The 22,040-nt window shown below is 41.3% G+C and overlaps 3 protein-coding genes across 5 annotated transcripts; 1 reads left to right on the forward strand and 2 right to left on the reverse strand.

The window, feature by feature from the left end:
* Nucleotides 1-72: 72 nt before the first annotated feature.
* Nucleotides 73-10,424, reverse strand: LOC139559373 (succinate dehydrogenase [ubiquinone] flavoprotein subunit, mitochondrial). Of its 2 annotated transcripts, XM_071375342.1 has the most exons (16): nucleotides 10,292-10,332; nucleotides 7,936-8,013; nucleotides 7,577-7,738; nucleotides 5,784-5,927; nucleotides 4,886-4,952; nucleotides 4,428-4,592; nucleotides 4,088-4,236; nucleotides 3,758-3,882; nucleotides 3,203-3,371; nucleotides 2,486-2,681; nucleotides 2,066-2,240; nucleotides 1,804-1,922; nucleotides 1,529-1,640; nucleotides 1,239-1,369; nucleotides 838-951; nucleotides 73-635 (listed from the first exon to the last, which is right to left on the reverse strand). In XM_071375342.1, the coding sequence occupies exons 4-16, from the start codon at nucleotides 5,795-5,797 to the stop codon at nucleotides 549-551; spliced, it is 1,623 nt and encodes a 540-aa protein (XP_071231443.1). In that variant the 5' UTR covers nucleotides 5,798-5,927; nucleotides 7,577-7,738; nucleotides 7,936-8,013; nucleotides 10,292-10,332; the 3' UTR covers nucleotides 73-548. The 2 variants fall into 2 exon arrangements, with proteins under 2 accessions (XP_071231443.1, XP_071231442.1); XM_071375341.1 differs by lacking the exon at nucleotides 4,886-4,952 and having other exon boundaries at nucleotides 10,292-10,424.
* ccdc127b (coiled-coil domain containing 127b) lies at nucleotides 10,335-12,433 on the forward strand. Of its 2 annotated transcripts, XM_071375343.1 has the most exons (4): nucleotides 10,335-10,471; nucleotides 10,580-10,667; nucleotides 11,109-11,240; nucleotides 11,591-12,433. In XM_071375343.1, exons 3-4 carry the CDS (start codon nucleotides 11,114-11,116, stop codon nucleotides 12,274-12,276), a joined length of 813 nt encoding a protein of 270 aa, XP_071231444.1. In that variant the 5' UTR covers nucleotides 10,335-10,471; nucleotides 10,580-10,667; nucleotides 11,109-11,113; the 3' UTR covers nucleotides 12,277-12,433. The 2 variants fall into 2 exon arrangements, with proteins under 2 accessions (XP_071231444.1, XP_071231445.1); XM_071375344.1 differs by lacking the exons at nucleotides 10,335-10,471; nucleotides 10,580-10,667 and adding an exon at nucleotides 10,716-10,907.
* Nucleotides 12,434-16,390: 3,957 nt separating this feature from the next.
* Nucleotides 16,391-22,027, reverse strand: LOC139559375 (nucleolar protein dao-5-like). The gene is made up of 9 exons (XM_071375345.1): nucleotides 21,830-22,027; nucleotides 21,623-21,751; nucleotides 21,184-21,336; nucleotides 20,876-21,055; nucleotides 18,118-18,225; nucleotides 17,827-17,976; nucleotides 17,554-17,721; nucleotides 17,270-17,431; nucleotides 16,391-17,068 (listed from the first exon to the last, which is right to left on the reverse strand). Exons 1-9 carry the CDS (start codon nucleotides 21,846-21,848, stop codon nucleotides 16,983-16,985), a joined length of 1,155 nt encoding a protein of 384 aa, XP_071231446.1. The 5' UTR covers nucleotides 21,849-22,027; the 3' UTR covers nucleotides 16,391-16,982.
* Nucleotides 22,028-22,040: the final 13 nt, after the last annotated feature.

The following is a 22,040-nucleotide window of genomic DNA, read 5'->3' on the forward strand; positions in this document are numbered from 1 at the left end:
TGGTGCTTCCTCCAGCGACTTTGATTATTGTATTTCAGATGGAACATTGACATACTACACAGACAGGAGGGATTGAGTTATTTCAGCATCTTTATTCAAGATAAATCCTACAAAACAGGAAGCACGCAAGCTGAACAGAACTTGACATACAGATTAGAAATGTGTTTTTCCTTAACCAAGGATAGCTACTGAGTGAAGAAATTGAGTATTGTATTGTCGATATCTAAAAAATGGGGGTTAATTTTTTTCAAACCGTGACTTAATGTTTTTGACAGATTTCTACAATCATTCAATATTTAAATATGAAATACGTATTTATTTGCCAAAAAGAACAATAGCAAATGTGTTAGAAGTTTAAAATACACACAAAACACTCAAGTTTGCACAATTTACAGTACGGTTTATTATCGAAAATATCAAATATTTCACTTATAGTATTTATTAGCAGCAATATGAGAATCCTGTTGAAACTTCATAAAGGATAACTGCAAAAGCATAAATTCTGATCATAAATAAAAGAGTTGAGTCAGCATCAGATAGTTATGAGTTTAGTAGGAACGGATGGCGGGAGGGATAGCAGCACAGTCCTCTGCATCAAGCGAGTTATCAATAACCGGTCTGTATTTCAGAGTTACCTATAACAGAAGCACAAAAAGGGAGAGATGGGTTAGTGATAGCAAATTAAAATTGGCAAGCACAGACTCTGCTATTATTGTGTTGTTAAGAATTAAAGAAGGTTACAATTAATCCTGTCATTTATATCTAGAAAAATTAAATTAGGAAAATCTGTAAAACACAATCATTAGGCATTGGACTTGGTTTTGTGAGCGTACTTACCTTTCCCGTCTTAGGATCCACAGTGGACATGGTATGTTTCCTCCAGTGCGCTTCAATGGGCTTCCTCACCTGTCCCGCCAGAGGCTTGGCATAGTCAAGCTCATCCATACGGTCCTGCAATGGTACATAGGAATCTTTCAGAATGAAACATCAGTCTACAGACTGGTCCAACTACTACTGGAGAGAGCTCCTATAGTTTATGGTGGATGTTTGTGTGATGATAGAAGCAGTGTCTGTTCATATGCATTACTTTCAGCTCCAAAAAAAATGTCAAAATCGAGGCCCCTACCATGAAACAAAATGGAACCGTATGCATACGAGCAATATCGCTTTGCCAGACAACAAATTGTCATTGCAGGCGAGGCTAGTATAGGAGTGGTTTCTGTCTCTTCAGTTCTTACCTTGAAGTCCTCTCTGGAGTGGGCTCCCCTGCTCTCCTGGCGCTGCTCGGCAGAGTTGATGGTCTGCACAGCGTTCAGCATGAGGTTCTGCAGCTCCAGGGTCTCCACCAGGTCAGTGTTCCACACAATACCTAAGGGGAGGAGACAGAGGGAACTTTAACACTGCTTCAGAACATAATCACTGTTGCAATCAAGCCCAGCAATGGGACAACAAAGACCTTCTGCCCTTGCGAGATGGGGCAATTGAAAGACAATTCATATCACATCAGCAGAGGGAATGAGATGCTGACCTCTGTCAAAGGTCTTGATGTCGTCCAGGGTCTGGTAGACGGCATCCATCTTGTCACATCCCTCCTTCAGGACCTTGCCGGTACGGAACACAGCGGCGTGGTTCTGCATGGTCTGACGACAGAGAGAGGAACAAAGGTTTAGCAAAGAAGTGATGGTACTGTACAAGTATTTAACGCTCATTACCAGTAGATTTGATGACCATCCAAGGTAAATTCCTAATATGGATGTGCTGCATATCAGTTCCATTCCCCCCACAATTTTTTTTCATCCATACCTTCTGCATGTTCAGTCTGATCTCGGAGGTCCTCATGCTGCCGTCAGCAAACCTCAACTTGTCCAGGTTGGCCACAGACTCCTCTCCTGCGTTGGGCTTCAGGGGGGAGAGCTTCTCTCCTGCAGAAACACCACATTGCCAGGATTGTCTAACTATTTTTCCAAGGGAGCCTTGGCCTGGCCATTACATTAAAAAGTTGTGGGACAATGCATTAATGTATGTGCTTTTGTCTTGACATACAGGTAAAGAAGATAATTGGTACCTGGATTGCAGATGTCAGCAATTGTGTGGGCGCAGGCACGTCCAAACACCACCAGATCCAGCAGGGAGTTGGCTCCCAGGCGGTTGGCACCATGGACACTGGCACAGGCAGCCTCACCACAGGCAAACAGCCCTGGCACCACCTTGTCACCCTCCTCGGGCGTGTAGGTGATGACCTGTGGAGAACAGGACAGTAAATCATAAAATGATCTGCGGTACAGCAGACATATTACATCACAGCTGACAATATATATATTATATGATAAGATCGTTTGATTACATTAAACCTAAGAGAGGTCCAGTTTAAAGACTCACTACATCTCTCACTAGATTTGCTTACCTATATTAGGGTTATTTCATAGGACTTTTAAGACAATATGCAAATGTATTACATTTCTTTTCAACGGATGCTGCTAGTTACCTGTCCCTTGTAGTTGGTGGGGATTCCTCCCATGTTGTAGTGGACGGTGGGCAGGACGGGGATGGGCTCTTTGGTGACATCCACGCCGGCGAAGACCATGGCGGTCTCAGAGATGCCTGGCAGGCGGGTGGCCAGCTGCTGTGGAGGGAGATGGTGCAGCTGCAGGTACGCATGGTCCTTCTCTGGGCCACATCCCCTAGGAACACACAGATAAAAGTCTGTTAGCATGACAGTTGTCTTTCACACCTGAAACCCTTAGCAAGGTGGAAACATCTCAATTGGAATTTGTGGGTAGATTCCATGTGAATTCCATTTCCTGTCATTCAGCAGGTAGCCTAGCGGTTAAGAGTAAGAGTGATGGACCAGTAACCAAAAGATTGCTGGTTCGAATCATTGAGCAGACTAGGTGACAAATCTGTCGATGTGCCCTTGAGAAAGGCACTCAACCCTAATTGCTCCTGTAAGTCGCTCTGGATAAGAGCATCTGCTAAATGACTAAAATTGTACATTCTTGAGGCCGATTTTAGTTTACCAAAGCATGAATAGATGGATTCTAGATTGACCATCTATTTGACACTTTGTTTTAAAAATTTGCATGCCAAAATTAAATCAATAATCTGACATCGATAGAGTATGCAGTATCACATCAGTTATCCAGCATCAGCACAATACTTCTATGGGTGCTCAGGGAAGGCAGAGCCTTGGTGGTGATCTTACCTGCCCTCTCGGATCTCGATGGTAATGGAGCGGGACACGACGTCTCTGGAGGCCAGGTCCTTGGCGTTGGGGGCGTATCGTTCCATGAAGCGCTCGCCCTCACTGTTGATGAGGATTCCTCCCTCACCACGGCACCCCTCTGTGATCAGACAGCCGGCTCCATAGATACCTAGAGGGATTACGTTACGTCATATGTTATATGAAGCCAGCACTGAGTGCACCGATGGACTTCACTTAACTCCCAATGATATTTATACTATGATTATGTATCCACAGTATGTAAACAGACATGTCTGCCAGCCCTCTGACTTCTATGGCCATGTATGTGATTTAATTGTCACCAACGATACTAGCCATTGTCACCAACGATGTCATGAAACACACATGATAATTCGCAGTTACCTTCAGACTAAGGACAGAAACACTTTCGAGGTTACATTTCTAATGGATAGGCCTATTCTGAGTGTTTATCAACTCTTCTCAAATAAATGTTTATTTAATGTTATTAAGTTCACTCCCTAGCAGACAGGCCTCTATTGCCAATCTAACACTGACCTGTGGGGTGGAACTGGACAAACTCCAGGTCTTGGCAGGGCAGGCCTGCACGGGTCACCATGGCATTACCGTCTCCTGTGCTGGTGTGGGCTGACGTGCAGCTGAAGTAGGTACGGCCATAACCACTGCAGATTGAGCAGAGTGGCAGGAGTAAGACTCAGGGCAAAATATGAGAACTTTACATCGTCATCAAGGAGGCACCTACTGCTCAGGGTGAGGATGTTAAAAAGTTAAAATTACAACTGGTATAACAGGTAAGACAAAGCTCCCAGATTACTTGAAACAAGTCTTCTAACTGTAAACTTATTCACTATAGAAACATCTACATACCCTGTGGCAATGACTGTGTTCTTGGACCTGAAGCGGTGGATGGATCCGTCCTCCATACACAGAGCAATCACTCCTTTACACTCTCCTTCCTCCATCAGCAGGTCCAGGGCAAAGTACTCCACAAAGTAGCTGGTGTCATACCTCAGAGACTAAATAGGTGAGAAGCGTAGAAGAGTGATAGATGAGTGAAACCAGCAAAAACAGGACAGAACATGAGATTCTAAAAGCAGAGTTTGTCAGTAAAATGGGATTCAGAGGAACAGCAGAGAAAGGGTATGGAAATTTAGCGCGATTGCAAGTGGTGGATTATGGAATTTTGAGTCAAGACATTGTGACGTACCCGTCCGTAGAGTGTGTGCAGAAGGGAGTGGCCGGTTCTGTCAGCTACGCAGCAGCACCGGTGGGCCTGGCCTCCCTTGCCAAACTTCAGACTCTGGCCACCAAAAGCCCTCTGGTAGATCTTGCCATCCTCGGTACGGCTGAAGGGCATGCCAAAGTTCTCTAGCTGGGGACATCAAGAAGACCTGTTAAATCACTGGCACACCAGCTTTCAGTTATTTTCACAACAGGAAGCTAGAAATAGTAAGTTAGCCAAGAAATAATACATGAATGTTTTCATTTTATCAGCGCTTGTTTTGATGTTGTGCCAATCCTTTCTGATTGGGAGGGGGGGTTCAACTTAATCCCAAAATAATGATAGGCTACATAATTACACTAATACGCTTGCACTTTAGCCAATTATTTAATTACACAGAAAGTATTAAATCAAATTGTTTGAGTCTACGTAAAGGCACCTACACAACATTGCAGAGAAGAATAAGGGCATTGAAAGGGCACTTTCACTTGTTTTGGTACATCAGAAGGGCTGAAAGAGGACAGGACACAGCATTAATTCATTAATATGACAAGTCGGAGGGGCCGTTGAATTCTGCTGCAGCGCTTTTAAAGCTGCAATATGTAGAGCAACCCAACCAAATCCACATAGAAATGTGAGTTATAGACCTGTCACTAATTGAAAGCAAGCGTAAGAAGCAGTAGATCTGTTCTATGTACACTATTTATAAGTCTATGCTTCCTAGTCTAAAAACTTTAGTTTTTGCATCTTTTACATCCGGTTCTCTATACCAGCGTCGAACAGCTGAAAATACAATATTTTTGGATATTGAAAAGATATTTCCCAGCTGTTTAGATGGTACAATGATTTTTCCCAAACTGAAGGCCAACTTAAAAATTTTGCAACCAGGAAATGGCGGAGCAATTTCTGCATATTGCACCTTTAAGCATGGGACTTTTGCTTACACTACCACTAGCATGTATTTTTACATTACATTTTTGTCATTTAGCAGATGCTCTTGTTCAGAGCGACTTAGAGGAGCAATTAGGGTAAAGTACCTTACTCAAGGACACATACACATTTTTCACCTAGTTGGCTCAGGGATTCAAACCAGCAAACCTCTGGTTACTGGCCCAACGCTCTTAAAACCACTTCTTAATTAACCACCTGCTGCCCCACGCTTGCCACATTCCCCTACTGGCCCCATCTACCAACTCCCCTTTCAAGAGGCTCGTTACCTTTCCATACATTCGTTTTTACACAAAGAACCATCAGCGGCATAGTTTAATTTAAGTTAGTGAATATCCTGCTTTACTATTTTGTTTTCTTTGACATATCTAAAAAGCTGTGTGTGTGTTTCACCTCCACAACGGCATGTGGGGCCTGCTCTGTCATGTAGTGTATGGCGTCCTGGTCTCCCAGCCAATCAGATCCCTTCACTGTGTCGTAGAAATGCCACCTCCAATCATCTCCCTCCATGTTTCCAAGAGCTGCGTTGATCCCGCCCTAAATGCAAAAACAACTGTTCAGGACTTGAACTATGGACTTTTTTTGTAGATATTGCATGGATGTAGGTCTAATACAAGTGTAAAATATTAAGTTGGCTAATAAAGCCACTGCATTGGGATATGGTTAATTCATTGTGAATTTAAAATGGCATTGCTGCCTTCTGTGTATAATGCAAACAGAGTTGATGAGACTTGTTATCATGCAACACAGGACTTTAAAAATGTAAACTTCTTGGGGATAGGTGTCCCGCCAACGGGACAGTTGTAAATCATGCAGCGCATTGTCACAATCGCACATTTTAGAGTAACAACAAATGTCGGTACATTTAAGTGTCTTATATCAGCTGAAAGCTTAAATTCTTGTTAATATAACTGCACTGTCCAATTTACAGTAGCTATTACTGCGGGGAAAAAATGCCATGCTATTGTTTGAGGAGAGCTCCTAACAACAAAACACTTTTTTTTTTATAAATTCACCTCTGAAGGGGAAATGTGTTATTACATTCTGAAATCTTGCTCTGATTTGTCATCCAAAGGGTCCCAGAGATAACATTAAGTGTCGTTTCGTTAGATAAAATAATTTTTCATATCATATTTCAAGGTCCATATAGCATGCACGATCGATTTTGTATTTCCACTCGTTCAATTTGCAAAGAAAGGAATCTTTGAAAATCTAACCCTAAACGTTGTTTCAACCAGTCAAATCATGTTCGTATTTTTCCTCAGATCCTAGAACATAACCAGACTTCACTATATCATTATGGGTGTAGTATATCCTATAGGACACCAAATTGGGTCAGAGAGCGACCCCTTCATGGCACACCGATGATGCGGGCGGTCTTCACTTGATCGACTGTAACTTTGTCAAATAAGCACCAATCGGGGTCAAACAAAGCTAGCTAGATAGCCAATGAGCTAGGCTTTACAGGAGTATCGGGAAACCCTGTATGTCGCAAAATGTAGCTGCTAACCTTGTGCGACGGTAAGCTTTTTCCTTTTGGACAAAAATTATAAGAATATGGAGAGTTATGAAGTTATGAAAACTGGGTGTTTTGCAAATGTTGAACTTATAATATGGCTACAAATACTGGAAAAGCTAAATCAAAGTCCAAGTATACAGACTTGATGATATTCTTGCAGAAAAATATAAATGTCTCCTTCACGATTTGCCCAAATGTACCTGGATGACTTCACACTAAATGTCATGTAGTTTGCTCATACTTCAAGTTAATCGTCTGAAACTTTGCACAAACTGCTGCCATCTTATGGACACCATCGGAATTACAGAGTGATGGCTAAATGTGGGACCTTTGTTGCATTTCAAAGATGGTGGTAGAAAAAAAAGTATATATATATATATATATATTTGTATTTTCTTCTACCAGATCTATTGTGTTATATTCTCCTACATTCAATTCACATTTCCACAACTTCAAAGTGTTCCCATTCAAATGGTACCAAGAATATGCATATCGTTGTTTCAGGGCCTGAGCTATAGGCAGTTAGTTTTGGGTATGTCAATTTAGGCTAAAATTAAATTTAAAAAGGGGGCTATCCCTAAGAAGTTTTTAAGGGGACAATCTGGGATATTTCCTGCTGTTACATGGTCATTTCCCATTGAATCTTGTAGAATATAACTTCATATACCTGTGCAGCCACCGTGTGCGACCTGGTGGGGAACAGCTTTGTGACACAAGCTGTGTTGAAGCCAGCCTCAGACAGGCCAAAAGCAGCACGTAGTCCTGCTCCACCGGCACCCACAACCACGGCATCAAACTCATGGTCTACCACGGGGTACTGTGTGGAGATCTGTAGAGACCAGCAAAAACACAAGCACAAAACATTAACATTTCAGTATTTTCTCTAGCTAGAGTTGTATAATAGAAATTGTCTCTACAAGCACTGAGACAAATTAAATAAATCTAAAAGACAATATATTTTGTGCAAACCTATTGAATCCATTCATACAGTAATGTCAAAGATGAACATGGAGTATGCAGACTTACGCCATCTGACACTTTAGCCTTGTTCTTCCCGTAGATGGAGAAGTGGAGCTTCCTGGAGCTCTGGGATACTGCCTGAAGCTAAATGGAGACAGAATATAGAACATAGACATATATCATAGGCTATGCATGGCTATTGATGAATGTTCTCAATTGCAAGAACTAGACTTATCCACAAAATGTCAAGTCAATTTATGACTTGTCTGTGGGCCTCTAACGTTAGTGTAGTTTGCTCAATGTTTTAAAATACAGTGAAAACACAGCCAGCTGATGGTTACATAATTAATTAAGGTGAGACTGCTGCAGCAACATGTACCCTAACACGGAACCCAAACCGGCTGCGCGCGTGCGCCATCGTGCATAAATTGATTTTGTCCCCCTACACCAAAACGCAGGTTAAAATATCAAAACAAACTCTGAACCAATTACATTAATTTGGGGACAGGTCAAAAAGCATTCAACATTTATGGCAATTTAGCTAGCTAGCTAATTTGTCCTATTTAGCTAGCTTGCTGTTGCTAGCTCATTTGTCCTGGGATATAAACATTAGGTTGTTATTTTACCTGAAATGCACAAGGTCCTCTACTCTGACAATTAATCCACACATAAAACGGTCAACCGAATCATTTCTAGTCATCTCTCCTCCTTCCAATTAATTGGCGGAGTAGAGGACCTTGTTATTTTACCTGAAATGCACAACTCAATGTTTATATCCCAGGACAAATTAGCTAGCAACAGCAAGCTAGCTAAATAGGACAAATTAGCTAGCAAGTGCAAGCTAGCTAGCTAAATTGCCATACATGTTTAGTGCTTTTCGACCTGTCCCCAAATTAATGTAATAGGTTCAGAGTTTGTTTTGATATTTTAACCTGCTGTCGTGATCGCGTTTGGTGTGGGGGGACAAAATAAATGTATGTACGATGGCGCACGCGCGCAGCCGGTTTGGGTTCCGTGTAATTGTGTTAAAAATAATTTCACAACATGCATAAGTGCTTAGCAGCATCCCAACCAATATTTCTGATACACGTGTGGGTGTATAAAGTGTTAAACATTTACATATTTTGCGACAAAGATTGATTTAAAATCATAACTAGGTAAATGCTCTCTAGAAACATATTTTCTCTCACTTCCTCCAATATAAACAAATAACTTCCCTGCTTATTTATTCAAACATCCTCAAAACACACCCAGTCCCAAATTCAGGAGAAGGGTGCAAAGCAGCCCGCATTTCAGGGCGTTCCTGCATGTGGGCATTTCAGCATCTCGAGGAACCCATCTTCATACTTTTTGTTGGTACATTTTTAAGCTATAACTCCGGTCCCTTGGCGGGAAGCAGGGGCGCTCCAGTACAGTCGATGGCTGTAATGCACCATAATGTTGGGTGCCAACCGTCAATAAACCCCACAGAAGCCGGGCCGAAAACGGTAGCTAGAGTGTCTTTCGCCCCTGCCCGTCGAGTACTGTTATACCGCAGTTCTGTTAACGATGGCGAGGGAAGGTGTTTGGCAGGCGGGAACGAAAGACACAGTGCTTGCTTATGTAGCAAGTCATAAGGATGGCTCTGGTACACAGCAGTCGGGGGCGAAAAACCTCAGATAAGTATTATTTCCCTTTTGACCCACATCCAAAGGCGTCACACAAGCATGACGATGTTGTGCTCGTTCATGCAGGAACCAATGGGGTGCTCGGGGGGGGGAACGCCCCAAATCCCGGGCTGCAGTTGCACACTATTACAATTAAGAGCTGGCCAACTCCAGCTAGCTAACATTAGCTATCAAAGTAACCAATTTGCCTTAGTCTCAACATCCCCTCTTGAAACACAGCACACATTCAAAAGAAAGGTAGCCGAGAGACATTATTTGTCATCAAACATAAATCAATGACTGACAGACAACACAAACCAACTCATCACAGATTCAGCCAACACTGGGAACTAGCCTACTGCTTGGTCAGCCACATCGTTAACAGCTTCTTAGCTAACATGCCTTGGTTGACCTTCAATGCACTGATGTTAATGGCTACTGCAAGGTTTAATTCACTCGTCATACACGAGCAATACAAATTATATTTATTAAGCTATTCGTCAGAATCGAATTGCCATGGATATTTATTATGAAAACTATTTAAGCTGTGACAAATTAAGCTAGCTCCCAGTATTGCATAGCAAATTCTAGTTAGGTAACTAGCTACGAAACTCCGTCTATGGTGAGATATCATTGACCAGCTGATGTTACAAAACAGGGTGGGTTAAAGTTAAATTCTCTGCGAATACCAGCTCATATGAACACATTCATGAGTCCAAAAGATAAATTAGTTCATAGCGATATTCTATAGCAACAGTTTATCTCCAAATACTTACCGCCTTAGCTGACAGGATCTTTTTGGTGAGGACACAGGAGGCAGTACACACCGCGGCCATGATGGGTGCTCGCTTCGTCTGAAAAAATCTACGTCCCCAAACTGCTCCGACACGTGCCGGAGCATACCATCTCAAAAGGAAAATAAATAGTCCTCGTTTATATATTTATTAAATCATCAAGTACGTTAACTTTCTATATTAATGTTTTGATATTTCACAACTCATAATTCGGGTTACTCATTATATTGACAATATCTAAATTGACTCAAATGTAACTCCCCTCTGCAGAGTTTAGTTGGGAAATTACGCTATGTTTAACCCGGAAGAGAGACGAATGCAGTTCGATTGAAGAGACATTATCATTCTTGAACAGAAGGTATCTGCAATATTACTTAAGCCATGCTTTCCTTTTGGTAGCTAACACTTTCTGCAGGTTATGGATCAGGTCCTATTAACTAAATTGGTTTGAACGGAACTGAATTCAGAATGCATCGATCCAAGATCAGTAAATATAGCTAGTTAGCTAACAAACTAGCTCTGATTCAAGCTTATGAAAAACTCCAGTTTGACAGTCAACCATCGAGCCATTTCTGTCAACTTGTAGTTCATGTAGATAGTAAGTAGGAACAGTAGAAACGCACCCTTCAGAATCATGACGAATATGGTCATTTGTAATACCCCATATTTAAATTCTTTTGCGTCAATAAATAATTTATTGGTTGTGTTTTCACCAGTGCAGTTTACCCCAGATTGTGAGCAGTTAATGCATTATTAATATGCAGAGATGTCACTCATTCAATTTATGCTACCTCTGCAGGCCAGATGAACAACCTGAATGACCCCCAGGAATGGAACATCAGGCCAGAGCAGAGAGGGGGTGGTGGGGGCAACGATGGGAACAAGTGGAACTATGCCCTACTGGTGCCCATGATCGGTCTCGCTGCCTTCCGTAAGTACTGTATTACACAAGTTGCCTGCTCAAGACTTCAGAAGCACAGAGCAGGTTGCCTGTTATGACTAGACATAATAACAATGTTACTGACTGCATTACTGGGCAATCAGAGGGCCACTGTGCTCAGTTTACATACATCAATTTTAGGCCAGTGAAAATGTACTGTACTGTTGATGTCTTACCATATGCATTAACTCTCAATGCACATCCTGAAATCCAAGATTGGCATGTCTGATGACAAACTTTCCTTACTTTCAGTTGGTAAGATAAGGTCTGAGTGGCAACATTGTGCATCCACAACTTGTAAGGCACAGGTAGATAGCAAGCTAAATGCAAACATCTTTCAGGGTGGATATGGTCCAGAGAGTCACAGAGGGAAGTGTTGGAGGTGAAAGAAAAGTTTGACAAGAGCATGCAGGCCATCCGTGATGACATGGAGCTGAAGTACAAGGACACGCTGAGAGAGAACCGACGGGAGACGGTCCACCTGGAGCTGGAACTGGAGAAGGAGAAGAACCGCGTGCAGGGCTACCGCCAGGCCATAGCCTCCCAGAGCCAGCAGCTGATGGAGGATCGCAGGAGGCTTAGCCAGGAGCGGGAGGCCCTGACTGGGGAGAAGATCCGACTGCTGCAGGCTGGCGGAGCTGGGGCCCTCCTCCACACGGCTCTGGAGAGGGAGAGCGAGTGGCACCGGGGAGCCATAGCCGCTCTGAGGGAGGTGGAGGAGGGTCTGGTGGAGAGGCAGGGGGCCTTCTGCAGCATCCTGGTGCCCCGGGAGAAGAGGCTGGAAATGGAGAAGGACTTGCTGGTCAGAGCTGTCAGAGAACGGGCTCTCGCCCAGCTGGATATGGAGGCCGGCCTCAAGGACATCTTTAAAAATGACCGCCACTGTGCACAGTACCTGAACACTGACAAGCGCAAGAACGGTAGTCTCATGTGGATCTACCTCAGATACTGGCAGCTGCAGGTCACACTACAGAAACACAGGAGAGCAGAGGCCACGTTGTTGGGAACACAGTCTAGCAATCTATGATATCGCTGGGATTATGAGCCAAAGTGATATTTATTAATGATGTGTAATATGTTCTATGAGGAAGGACAAGCATTTGAAATGAGTACAGAAAATTATTGTTGATAATCTAAAAATGTGTATCTGAAAGACAAAGTAAAAATAAAAACTGTAAACAATATGGTTAACCCTGTAAAGCACTTATTGAACCTAAAATGTTATTTGCATGACCAATATCCTAATCATAGAATCCTATAGTGTTTTATTTTTTATTAAACTAAATGTTTCCATCATACAGTACATCTCATCTCAAACCTGTGTTTGTGGGGTATGCAAATAAAGTACCGCACTGGCACTGTGTATATCAGTTGTCATGACGCTAGCCCTTTCAATGAATCGGCTAGCAGAGATGTGAACAACCCCCTACTGTGAGGGTCACAGTAGAACAAAGGAACTCTCCCGCCAAATACTCCTAATTAAACATAGTTCCTAATTTAGAGAAAGTGGAAACGGTTGGTGGAGGAGCCAGCTAACACCCGGTCCGTTTTGTTTCATGTTTGTGACCTAATGAAAGACAATACAGGCACGTTACCCTAACTCTGTTTATACAGGTTCTTCAGTTGAGGCTTGCATCTGAATGTTGGATAAAATGTTTGATGAAGTAGAAGAATACTTTTGAAAAGATAATGTGATTTAGTCTTCTAAAATGAAAAGTGTTTGTTTTATGGTAATGTGTGCCCAGTCAGTGGCCCCGCCCAAGTGAGTAGAAATTGGTTGGAAATAATGAACCAACCCCTTTTCCACTCTAGAATAAAAGCCCCCGTGACGAAAAGTCACCTGTTTAAAAAGGGCTATATCTAATTTCAACTCTACAGGCCAGAAAACGTGAGAGCTTGCTCCACGCGTGAAATGGTATGAACTCTGAAATATTGATCACTCAAGAAGTGAGTCCAAGATTACAGCCTAACAGACTGCAGCTGCAAAGGTAGCAAATCTAGTAAGAACATTGACCGATGCAGAAAATCACAACATCTCACTCTAAGACGACCCGGAAGAATCTACAAGAACAATGGCGACCTAACGAGCGATCGTTAGTGGCATATGTATTTATGTGAGAATAGCTTCCCATGTCCGATAGAGACCCATTCCTTAGTCTTCCTTCCAACCCCCCACACTCTGAATCTATCGTGTTATAACCAAACTGTTTTTGTTTAGTCCATTGGGGACGGTATTTACTGTATAATGTATATTCTGTAATTGCTTAATTAGTTAGTAAATAAATAATTCAGCCAATTTGTGTATGTATCATTCATAGTAAAGGCTGGGTTCGTGCAGATAACCAAGAATTTTACGACGTTCAGATGAGACTGATATTAGGTCAAGAATAATTAGTGACTGATTGACTGCTATTGATATAAAAGATCTAGGGATCTTTAAGAGTGGATTTGGGAGATAGTCGCTCTATATAAACTAACTCTTCCGTGGTGCTCCAGGTTATTAACGAGTTAATTGTTGCAATTTTTAATTCAATCACGTAATCAAACAAAATAGCTTGTCATCACATTAAAGTCAGAGACACGACACAGTGTATGGATTGAACAGTTGCTGGGGAGCTACGTTGAGGAGCAAACAAACTGTTTGAACATGTTTTTATATCGCTTTGATCCTATTTTCACAATTTTGTGATGAATTTTCAAAACTCTTAGTACAAAACTCCAAACTGGTAACACAGCCAGACTTACATTCAAAAGCTTTCATTGAGCATTCATTTTGTTTGTAGACATCTTTCACCACAGAACAATTGATCTGTGAAATATGAGTTTAATCACAAACACAAAATAATGATATTCTCAATTTAGTTATTTTAACAACCAGTTACTCCAATAGCAAAAAAAATGTAATATACATGTTTCAAAATTGCCTTCGAATATAGTATGCTACAGTACATTACACTGATTTCACATTAGGTAATAAACTTGCACAACCCATTAAAATTGACTGAACATTACATTTCTATCCCATGTGTGATCAAAGGTGTGATCATTGAAGATATCTTTCACAATGTAATCAACTGAAAATAAATGAAAGAAACCATGTTTAGCAGGCACTAGTTTGCATCAAGCCTGTCTGGAGCATTTGGACATAGGTTCTCACAAAAAATTGCAATAAATATCCTCATTGTTCATTCACCTGGGGAAAACCCTTCTGGCATGGCGAATCCACACCTGACATACAATGAGTGTCAGTGGAAGCTGCTGAGGGGAGGACGGCTCATAATAACGGATGGAACGAAGTGATGGAATGTCATGTGTTTGCTGTATTTAATACCATTCCACCCCAGCCATTACCAGGATTCCATTCTCCCCAATTAAGGTGCCACCAACCTCCTGTGCTGAGTGTACAAAATATTAGGATCACCGTCTCTAGTCATGAAACTGACTAGGTGAATCCAGGTGAAAGCTAAGATCCCTTATTGATGTCACAAGAATTTTGAAGCCTTGACATCAAATCAATTTTTATTTGTCACATGCGCAGAATACAACAAGTGTAGACCTTACTGTGAAATGCTTACTTACAAGCCCTTTAAATCAACAATGCAGTTAAGAAAAATATTTACTAAATAGACTAAAGTAAAAAGAATATGAGCAACAATACAATAACGAGGCTATATACATGGGTACCGATTCTGAGTCGATGTGCGGGGGTACAGGTTAGTCGAGGTAACTGAGGTAATATGTACATGTAGGTAGGGGTAAAGTAATTATGCATGGATAATAGATAATAAACAGCAAGTAGCAGGAGCGTGAAAAAAAAGGGGTGGGGGGGGGTCAATGCAAATAGTCCCAGTAGCCATTTGATTAGCTGTCTTATGGCTTGGGGGGTAGAAGCTATTAAGACAAGCTATTGTTTGTACAGATGAACGTGGTACCTTCAGGCATTTGGAAATTGCCAAATTTCCAAATTTGGCAAAATCTAGTTATAAATACACATGGTTGATGATATTACTAGTTTATCTAGCGTGTCCTGCATTGCATATAATCGATGCGGTGCGCATTCGCGAAAAAGGACTGTCGTTGCTCCAACTTGTACCTAACCATAAACATCAATGCCTTTCTTAAAATCAATACACAGAAGTATACATTTTTAAACTAGTCCTATAATTCCTATAATAACTACAACCTAAAACTTCTTACCTGGGAATATTGAAGACTCATGTTAAAAGGAACCACCAGCTTTCATATGTTCTCATGTTCTGAGCAAGGAACTTAAACGTTAGCTTTCTTACATGGCACATATTGCACTTACTTTCTTCTCCAACACTTTGTTTTTGCATTATTTAAACCAAATTGAACATGTTTCATTATTTATTTGAGGCTAAATTGATTTTATTGATGTATTATATTAAGTTCAAATAAGTGTTCATTCAGTATTGTTGCAATTGTCATTATTACAAATAATATATATATTTTTTATTATTATGATTATTATTTTTTATATGTATTTTTTTTATTTATTATTATTAATATATTATTTTTTTATTATTCAAAAATTAATCGGCCGATTAATCGTATCGGCTTTTTTTGTCCTCCAATAATCGATATCGGCGTTGAAAAATCATAATCGTCGACATCTAATCTGGAGCATAAGCATTTGTGGGTTCAATTACAGGCTCAAAATGGCCTGAAACAAAGACATTTCTTCTGAAGCTCATCAGTCTATTCTTGTTCTGAGAAATGAAGGCTATTCCATGCGAGAAATTGCCAAGAAACTGAAGATCTCGTACAACGCTGTGTACTTCTCCCTTCACAGAACAGCGCTAACTGGCTCTAACCAGAATAGAAAGAGGAGTGGGAGGCCCCGGTGCACAACTGAGCAAGAGGACAAGTACATTAGAGTGTCTAGTTTGAGAAAGACTCCTCAAGTCCTCAACTGGCAGCTTCATTAAATAGTACCCGCAAAACACCAGTCTCAACATCAACAGTGAAGAGGCGACCCCCGGAATGCTGGCCTTCTAGGCAGAGTTGCAAAAAAAAGCCTCTCATTTTACAGATGCCTCAGTTTAGAAGCTGGAATCCTTCGCCGATTTAATATCTCCCATTAAAGTGAAGGTGTGTTTTTTGTTAATGACTAAGACAAATGGGAAACTTCTGTTCTTTAATTAAAATTGTGAAAACAATTAATGAATAATTTTTTTATAATGTAATATCACACAATTGAATGGCAAGCCATTATATGCGTGGACTGTAACAAGCACATCTACAGTTTCAGTGTTTGAAAAAGAATAGTACTGCTCCCTATTTCATGGTACATACCAGTCAAAATAAATGGAGTACCTGACTCCCCCCCTATTAATCACAAAAATGTACTGTAATTCATTAAGCTGGAGACCCATAATTGGCAACAATTAAAAATAATCAGGCCTATTGTTGAATGAGTCAACTTTTGCATGGCCATAAATATACTATAAAACATGCTACCACGAGCATCCATGTGGTAAACATGATACAAAAATAAATAAGTTATAAAAACACAAATTAAAAAATGAAAATAGTTATCCCAAATCACCTAATAGTTAGACAACACACATTTCTTTTCACCATAAAACAGTCAACTCAAGCAAGAAAAAAAGTGGTTGTGTCAGTAACTATTGTGCCATCTTCAACAAGTTTGTTACTGAATGCTGTCGTCCTAAAATGAAGTACTATTCCGGTATCTATACTAGTCCATAATCATGACTCTGGGTTTCCAACCATCTTTATCAAAGGTTCATCGTCAGAGCAGTCTTGTGACCGATTTCTCTTCTCTGCCATAGCTTCTGTTGAAGAATGAGGGGGATTCGTGACCATTTTTCACAAGAGTTAATCCTCTTCCAAATAAATACACAAAAACCCTATGAGTACTGCATAATAGGTAGACACTGACAGATTTCAATGTGATTTATCAAACAGTGAAGCTCTCGACTATGTCAAAGATAATCTAAATGGGAAGGGAAATATACAATAAGTGGAATTCTTACCTGCACTTCTTTCGCCAGCGTTTCCCACATTGGCTCTATAGTAATCTGCCAAGGCTTCTTTAGTTTCACACCTCTCCAGAATAACCATCAGGGTCTTCATTGATGGATTCCTCACCATCTTCTTAATCAACAGCTCATCATCTAATCTATCATCCAAAGACCCTAAAAAAGCAATACAAATCAACCGTTGCATAACAAGACTCAACCTAACCTAATCTATGTTAGGGTGTATTTTGGATTGTTTTAAATCCATGCTTCGACAAGTGCTGAAAAAGTATTCTCACCTTCACTCGTGCTTTGAACAATGTTGGTGCTCCATCTGTTGACTGCTTTGTTTGTCTTTCCTGGCACACTCTTCTTCGCTGGTGTCATGGTCTTCTTTACAGCTTTAAGAGGCTTTTTAACTAGGCTCATTAAGTGCTCGTCATCAGAATCAGAATTCCCCGCTTCCTCTGACAATTCAAACAGGATAAAGGAAAAACAGAGACCCATCAAAAAAATGATCTGTCAGCATACTCAGCAATATTTGTAAAAATGTGCTCTATAGGATAAATTACCTCTGCTGGTTTTGCCTTTTCTTTGACTACAGTTGTTGCCGTTGGATTCTTTAGCGACACAGCTCTTCAGTATTGTCCTCACAGTGTCTTTAGATGGAGACCTGGTTAGATTAATCAATGGTTCATCATCTGAGCTGTCATCGGAGGATTCTGACCATGTAATCAGAAAACAAGACTATTGGATTAGAATCAATGATACAACTGTCAGACATATTATGCCATAGTGAAAGTATAGAGACAAGAGATGCTGTGTGTTCTCAACTATACTCCTGTTGTGTTTAAGAACTTTACTGGGTGTTTTTCTGGCTGTTGTAGGGAGTGTCTTTGTTCGGGTTTGTGTCTTCAGCTTGTTTACCATCTTGATCAGTGGCACATTATCGGAGCTGTCACCTGATGAGTCTGGTTAAATAGACAATAAGATGAACAGGAAAAGCAAGTTTATTCCCCGCTAAAGCCATTTAGTACATTTCTGTATATGAATCAAATCCAATTTTATTGGTATAATGCGTTGCATACAACAGGTGTAAACTTCACAGTGAAATGCTTACTTACGAGCCCATTCCCAACAATGCAGAGTTAAAAAAGTAAGACAATTATTTACAAAATAAAAGATAAATAAAAGGGTGTCAATGTAAATACTCCGGTTGGCCATTTTATTAACCTAACAGTCTTATGGCATGGGGTAGAAGCTGTTCAGGTGCCTGTTGGTCCAAGACTTGGCACTCCAATACTCATTGCCGTGCGGTAGCAGAGAGAACAGTCTACGACTTGGATGGCAGTCTGACAATTTTTAGAGCCTTCCTCTGACACCCCCTGGTATAGAAGTCCTGGAAGGCAGGGAGTTCGGTCCCAATGATGTACTGGGCCGTACCCACTACCGTCTGTAGCGCCTTGCGGTCGGATGCCAAGCAGTTGCCACACCAAGCAGTGATGCGGCCAGTTAAAATGCTCTCAATGGTGCAGCTGTATAACTTTTTGAGGATTTGAGGGCCCATGACAAATCTTTTAAGATCAGCCAGGGGGACAAGGCGTTGTCCATGGTTCTTAGTGATAGGGACACCAAGGGAGCAGAATGAGTGGAATGGTATCAAATACAGTGCCTTCGGAAAGTATTTACACCCTTTGACTTTTTCCACAATTTGTTATGTTATGGATTAAATAAATAAAAAATACACAATACCAAGCGAAAACAGGTTTTTAGCATGTTTTCAATTGTATTACAAAAAATATATATACACCTTAATTCCATTTAGTTTTCAGAACCTTTGCTATGAGACTTGACATTGAGCGCAGGTGCATCCTGTTTCCATTGATCATCCTTGGGATGTTTGTGCAACTTGATTGGAGTCCACCCGGGGTAAATTCAATTGATTGGACATGATTTGGAAAGGCCCACACCTGTCTATATAAGGTCTCACAGTTGACTGCATGTCAGATCAAAAACCAAGCCATGAGGTTGAAGGAATTGTCAGTAGAGCTCAGAGACAGGACTGTGTCGAGGCACAGATCTGGGGAAGGGTACCAAAAAACATCTACAGCATTGAAGGTCCAAGAACACAGTGGCCTCCATCATTCTTAAAATGGAAGAAGTTTTGAACCACCAAGACTCTTCCTAGAGCTGGCCTGCCCGGCCAAACTGAGCAATCGGGGGAGAAGGGCTTTGGTCAGGGAGGTGACCAAGAACCCGATGGTCACTCTGACAGAGCTCCAGAGTTCCTCTGTGGAGATGGTTGTCCTTCTGGAAGGTTCTCCCATCTCTGCCTCACTTCCCCAATCATGTTTTTATGGTTAAGAGTGGCCAGACAGAAGCCACTCCTCAGTAAAACACACATGGCACGCCGCTTGGAGTTTTCCAAAAGGCACCTAAAGATTCTCCGACCATGAGAACCAAGATTTAACTATTTTGCCTGAATGCCAAGTGTCACATCTGGAGGAAACCCAGCACCATCCCTACGGTGAAGCATGCTGGTGGCAGCATCATGTTGTGGGGATGTTTTTCAGTGGCAGGGACAGGGAGACTAGTCAGGATCAAGGCAAAGATGAACGGACCAAAGTACACAGTTATTCTTGATAAAAACCTGCTCCAGAGTGCTCAGGACCTCAGACTGGGGCGAAAGTTCACCTTCCAACAGGTCAACGACTCGAAGCACACAGCCAAGACAACGCTGGAGTGGCTTTGGGACAAGTCGCTGAATGTCCTTGAGTGGCCCAGCCAGTGCCCGGACTTAAAAATAGCTGTGTCGCAACCCTCCCCATCCAACCTGACAGAGCTTGAGAGGATCTGCAGAGAATGGGAGAAACTTCCGAAATACAGGTGTGCCAAGCTTGTAGCGTCATACCCAAGAGACTCTACACTGTAATCGCTGCCAAAGGCGCGTCAACAAAGTATTGAGTAAAGGGTCTGAATACTTATGTAAATGTAATATTTCCGGGTTTTATTTGTCATTATGGGGTATTGTGTGTAGATTGAAGACAAAACAATTTAATCAATTGTAGAATAAGGCTGTAACGTAACAAAATGTGGAATAAGTCAAGGGGTCTGAATACTTTCCGGAGGCACTGTACATCAAACATGGGTTTGATGCCATTCCATTCGCTCCGTTCCGGCCATTATTATGAGCCGTCCTTCCTCAGCAGCTCGTCTGGTAGGATTGCGTCACTGGGCAGGTCTCGGCTGGGTTTTCCTTTTGTAATTTATGACAGTTTGCAAGCCCTACCACATCCGACAAGCCGGTGTAGTAGGATTCAAGCTTAGTCCTGTATTGACACTTTGTCTGTTTGATTGTTCGTCGGAGGGCGTAGCAGGATTTCTTATGTGTCCGGATTAGTGTCCTGCTCCTTGAAAGCGGCAGCTCTAGCCTTTAGCTATGGGCAGAAGTTGCCTGTAATCCATGGCTTGTGGTTGGGATATGTACGTAAGGACACTGTGGCGACAACATCGTCGATGCACTTATTAATGAAGCCGGTGACTGATGTGGTAAACTCCTCAATACCTGTCCTGTAGCTTAGAAATATAGCCTTGATACAAGAATTGAGTAACTAGTCTCACCTGTGCATATGTTATGAGTGTTCTGGATGTTATTTCTGCCCTTCACATCGTTCACCTCTCTGGCTGTGTTGAAGGGTCTCTTTTTGAATGGCAATAATGTCTGTTTAGGGAGCTTTTTAACCATCTTTATCAAGGGTTCCTCGTCTGAGCTGTCATAGGAGTGCTCATCCTGGGTTGAACCTATAATTACAACAAAGACCAAACAAATTGATGCCTCCTTCCATTCATCCATTCAGAATAGTAGTAGTGTGTGTGTATTTTACAGTATTCAGGACATACATTTAGAGGAGCTTGAGAGAGGTTCTCACCTGCGATCTTGTTGTTTGTCTTCTGGATGCCATTACCTGTTCCTCTTTTGATATAAGTAGTCCCTTGCCCCTTCGCTTGTACAGTGGCTTGTTTAGGTCTGGGAAGTTTCTCCAACTTGGTCAAGGGTTCATCATCTGAAGTGTCATCTAACCCTAATCACACAAGCAGCAAATATCAACATATTACTCGAAATAAGGTCATTTCCCTTACGAAAAAAGATTGCAGTATAACTGCAGTATGCTGCAAATACTGCATCCAAAATAAGTTTTTGTTACTGCAGTAATTGTGCAGCATAACTGCAGTATATTCTACAATTATTGCGTCCAAAATACCAGTTAACTGCACTTTTACTGCAGTTTGAAAATTGCAATATTTTTTGTAAGGGTTACTTTATTTAATAGGTGTTTATAAAGGTTTTCATTTCACATGTTCTCTCACCTGAATCTTGTCTAGTGATATTCCGGCTTTTTTTACCCTGGGTCTCATTGGGCTGGTGCTTCTTGTTTATTAATGTAATTAAGGGTTCATCGTCGGATGATCTTATATTTAAGGACTCTGACGGTACAGCTAAAAAAACATGTTAGATGTGAACACAAAGAATAAAACCAATATCGGTCATTGTATAGATTCAAGAGGCATATTCACCTGTGCGTATATCCACCATGTTTTCGCCTTGTAATATTATGACAGCTGTTTACGCAAAGGTCTATGTGCGGAGAGACTTTTCCAGGAGTAGAAAAATTGCGAGATAAAATGTCCTTTTGTTTACGATTGCGAGATTGCCCGCTGTCCTTTTTTGATGACGTCATGGTCCAGCGTTTGGTGGGACGTATTCAAAACGCCGATTTTGTTGCAA

This window comes from Salvelinus alpinus, chromosome 29 (assembly GCF_045679555.1).
Source record: "Salvelinus alpinus chromosome 29, SLU_Salpinus.1, whole genome shotgun sequence".
NCBI lineage: Eukaryota > Metazoa > Chordata > Actinopteri > Salmoniformes > Salmonidae > Salvelinus > Salvelinus alpinus.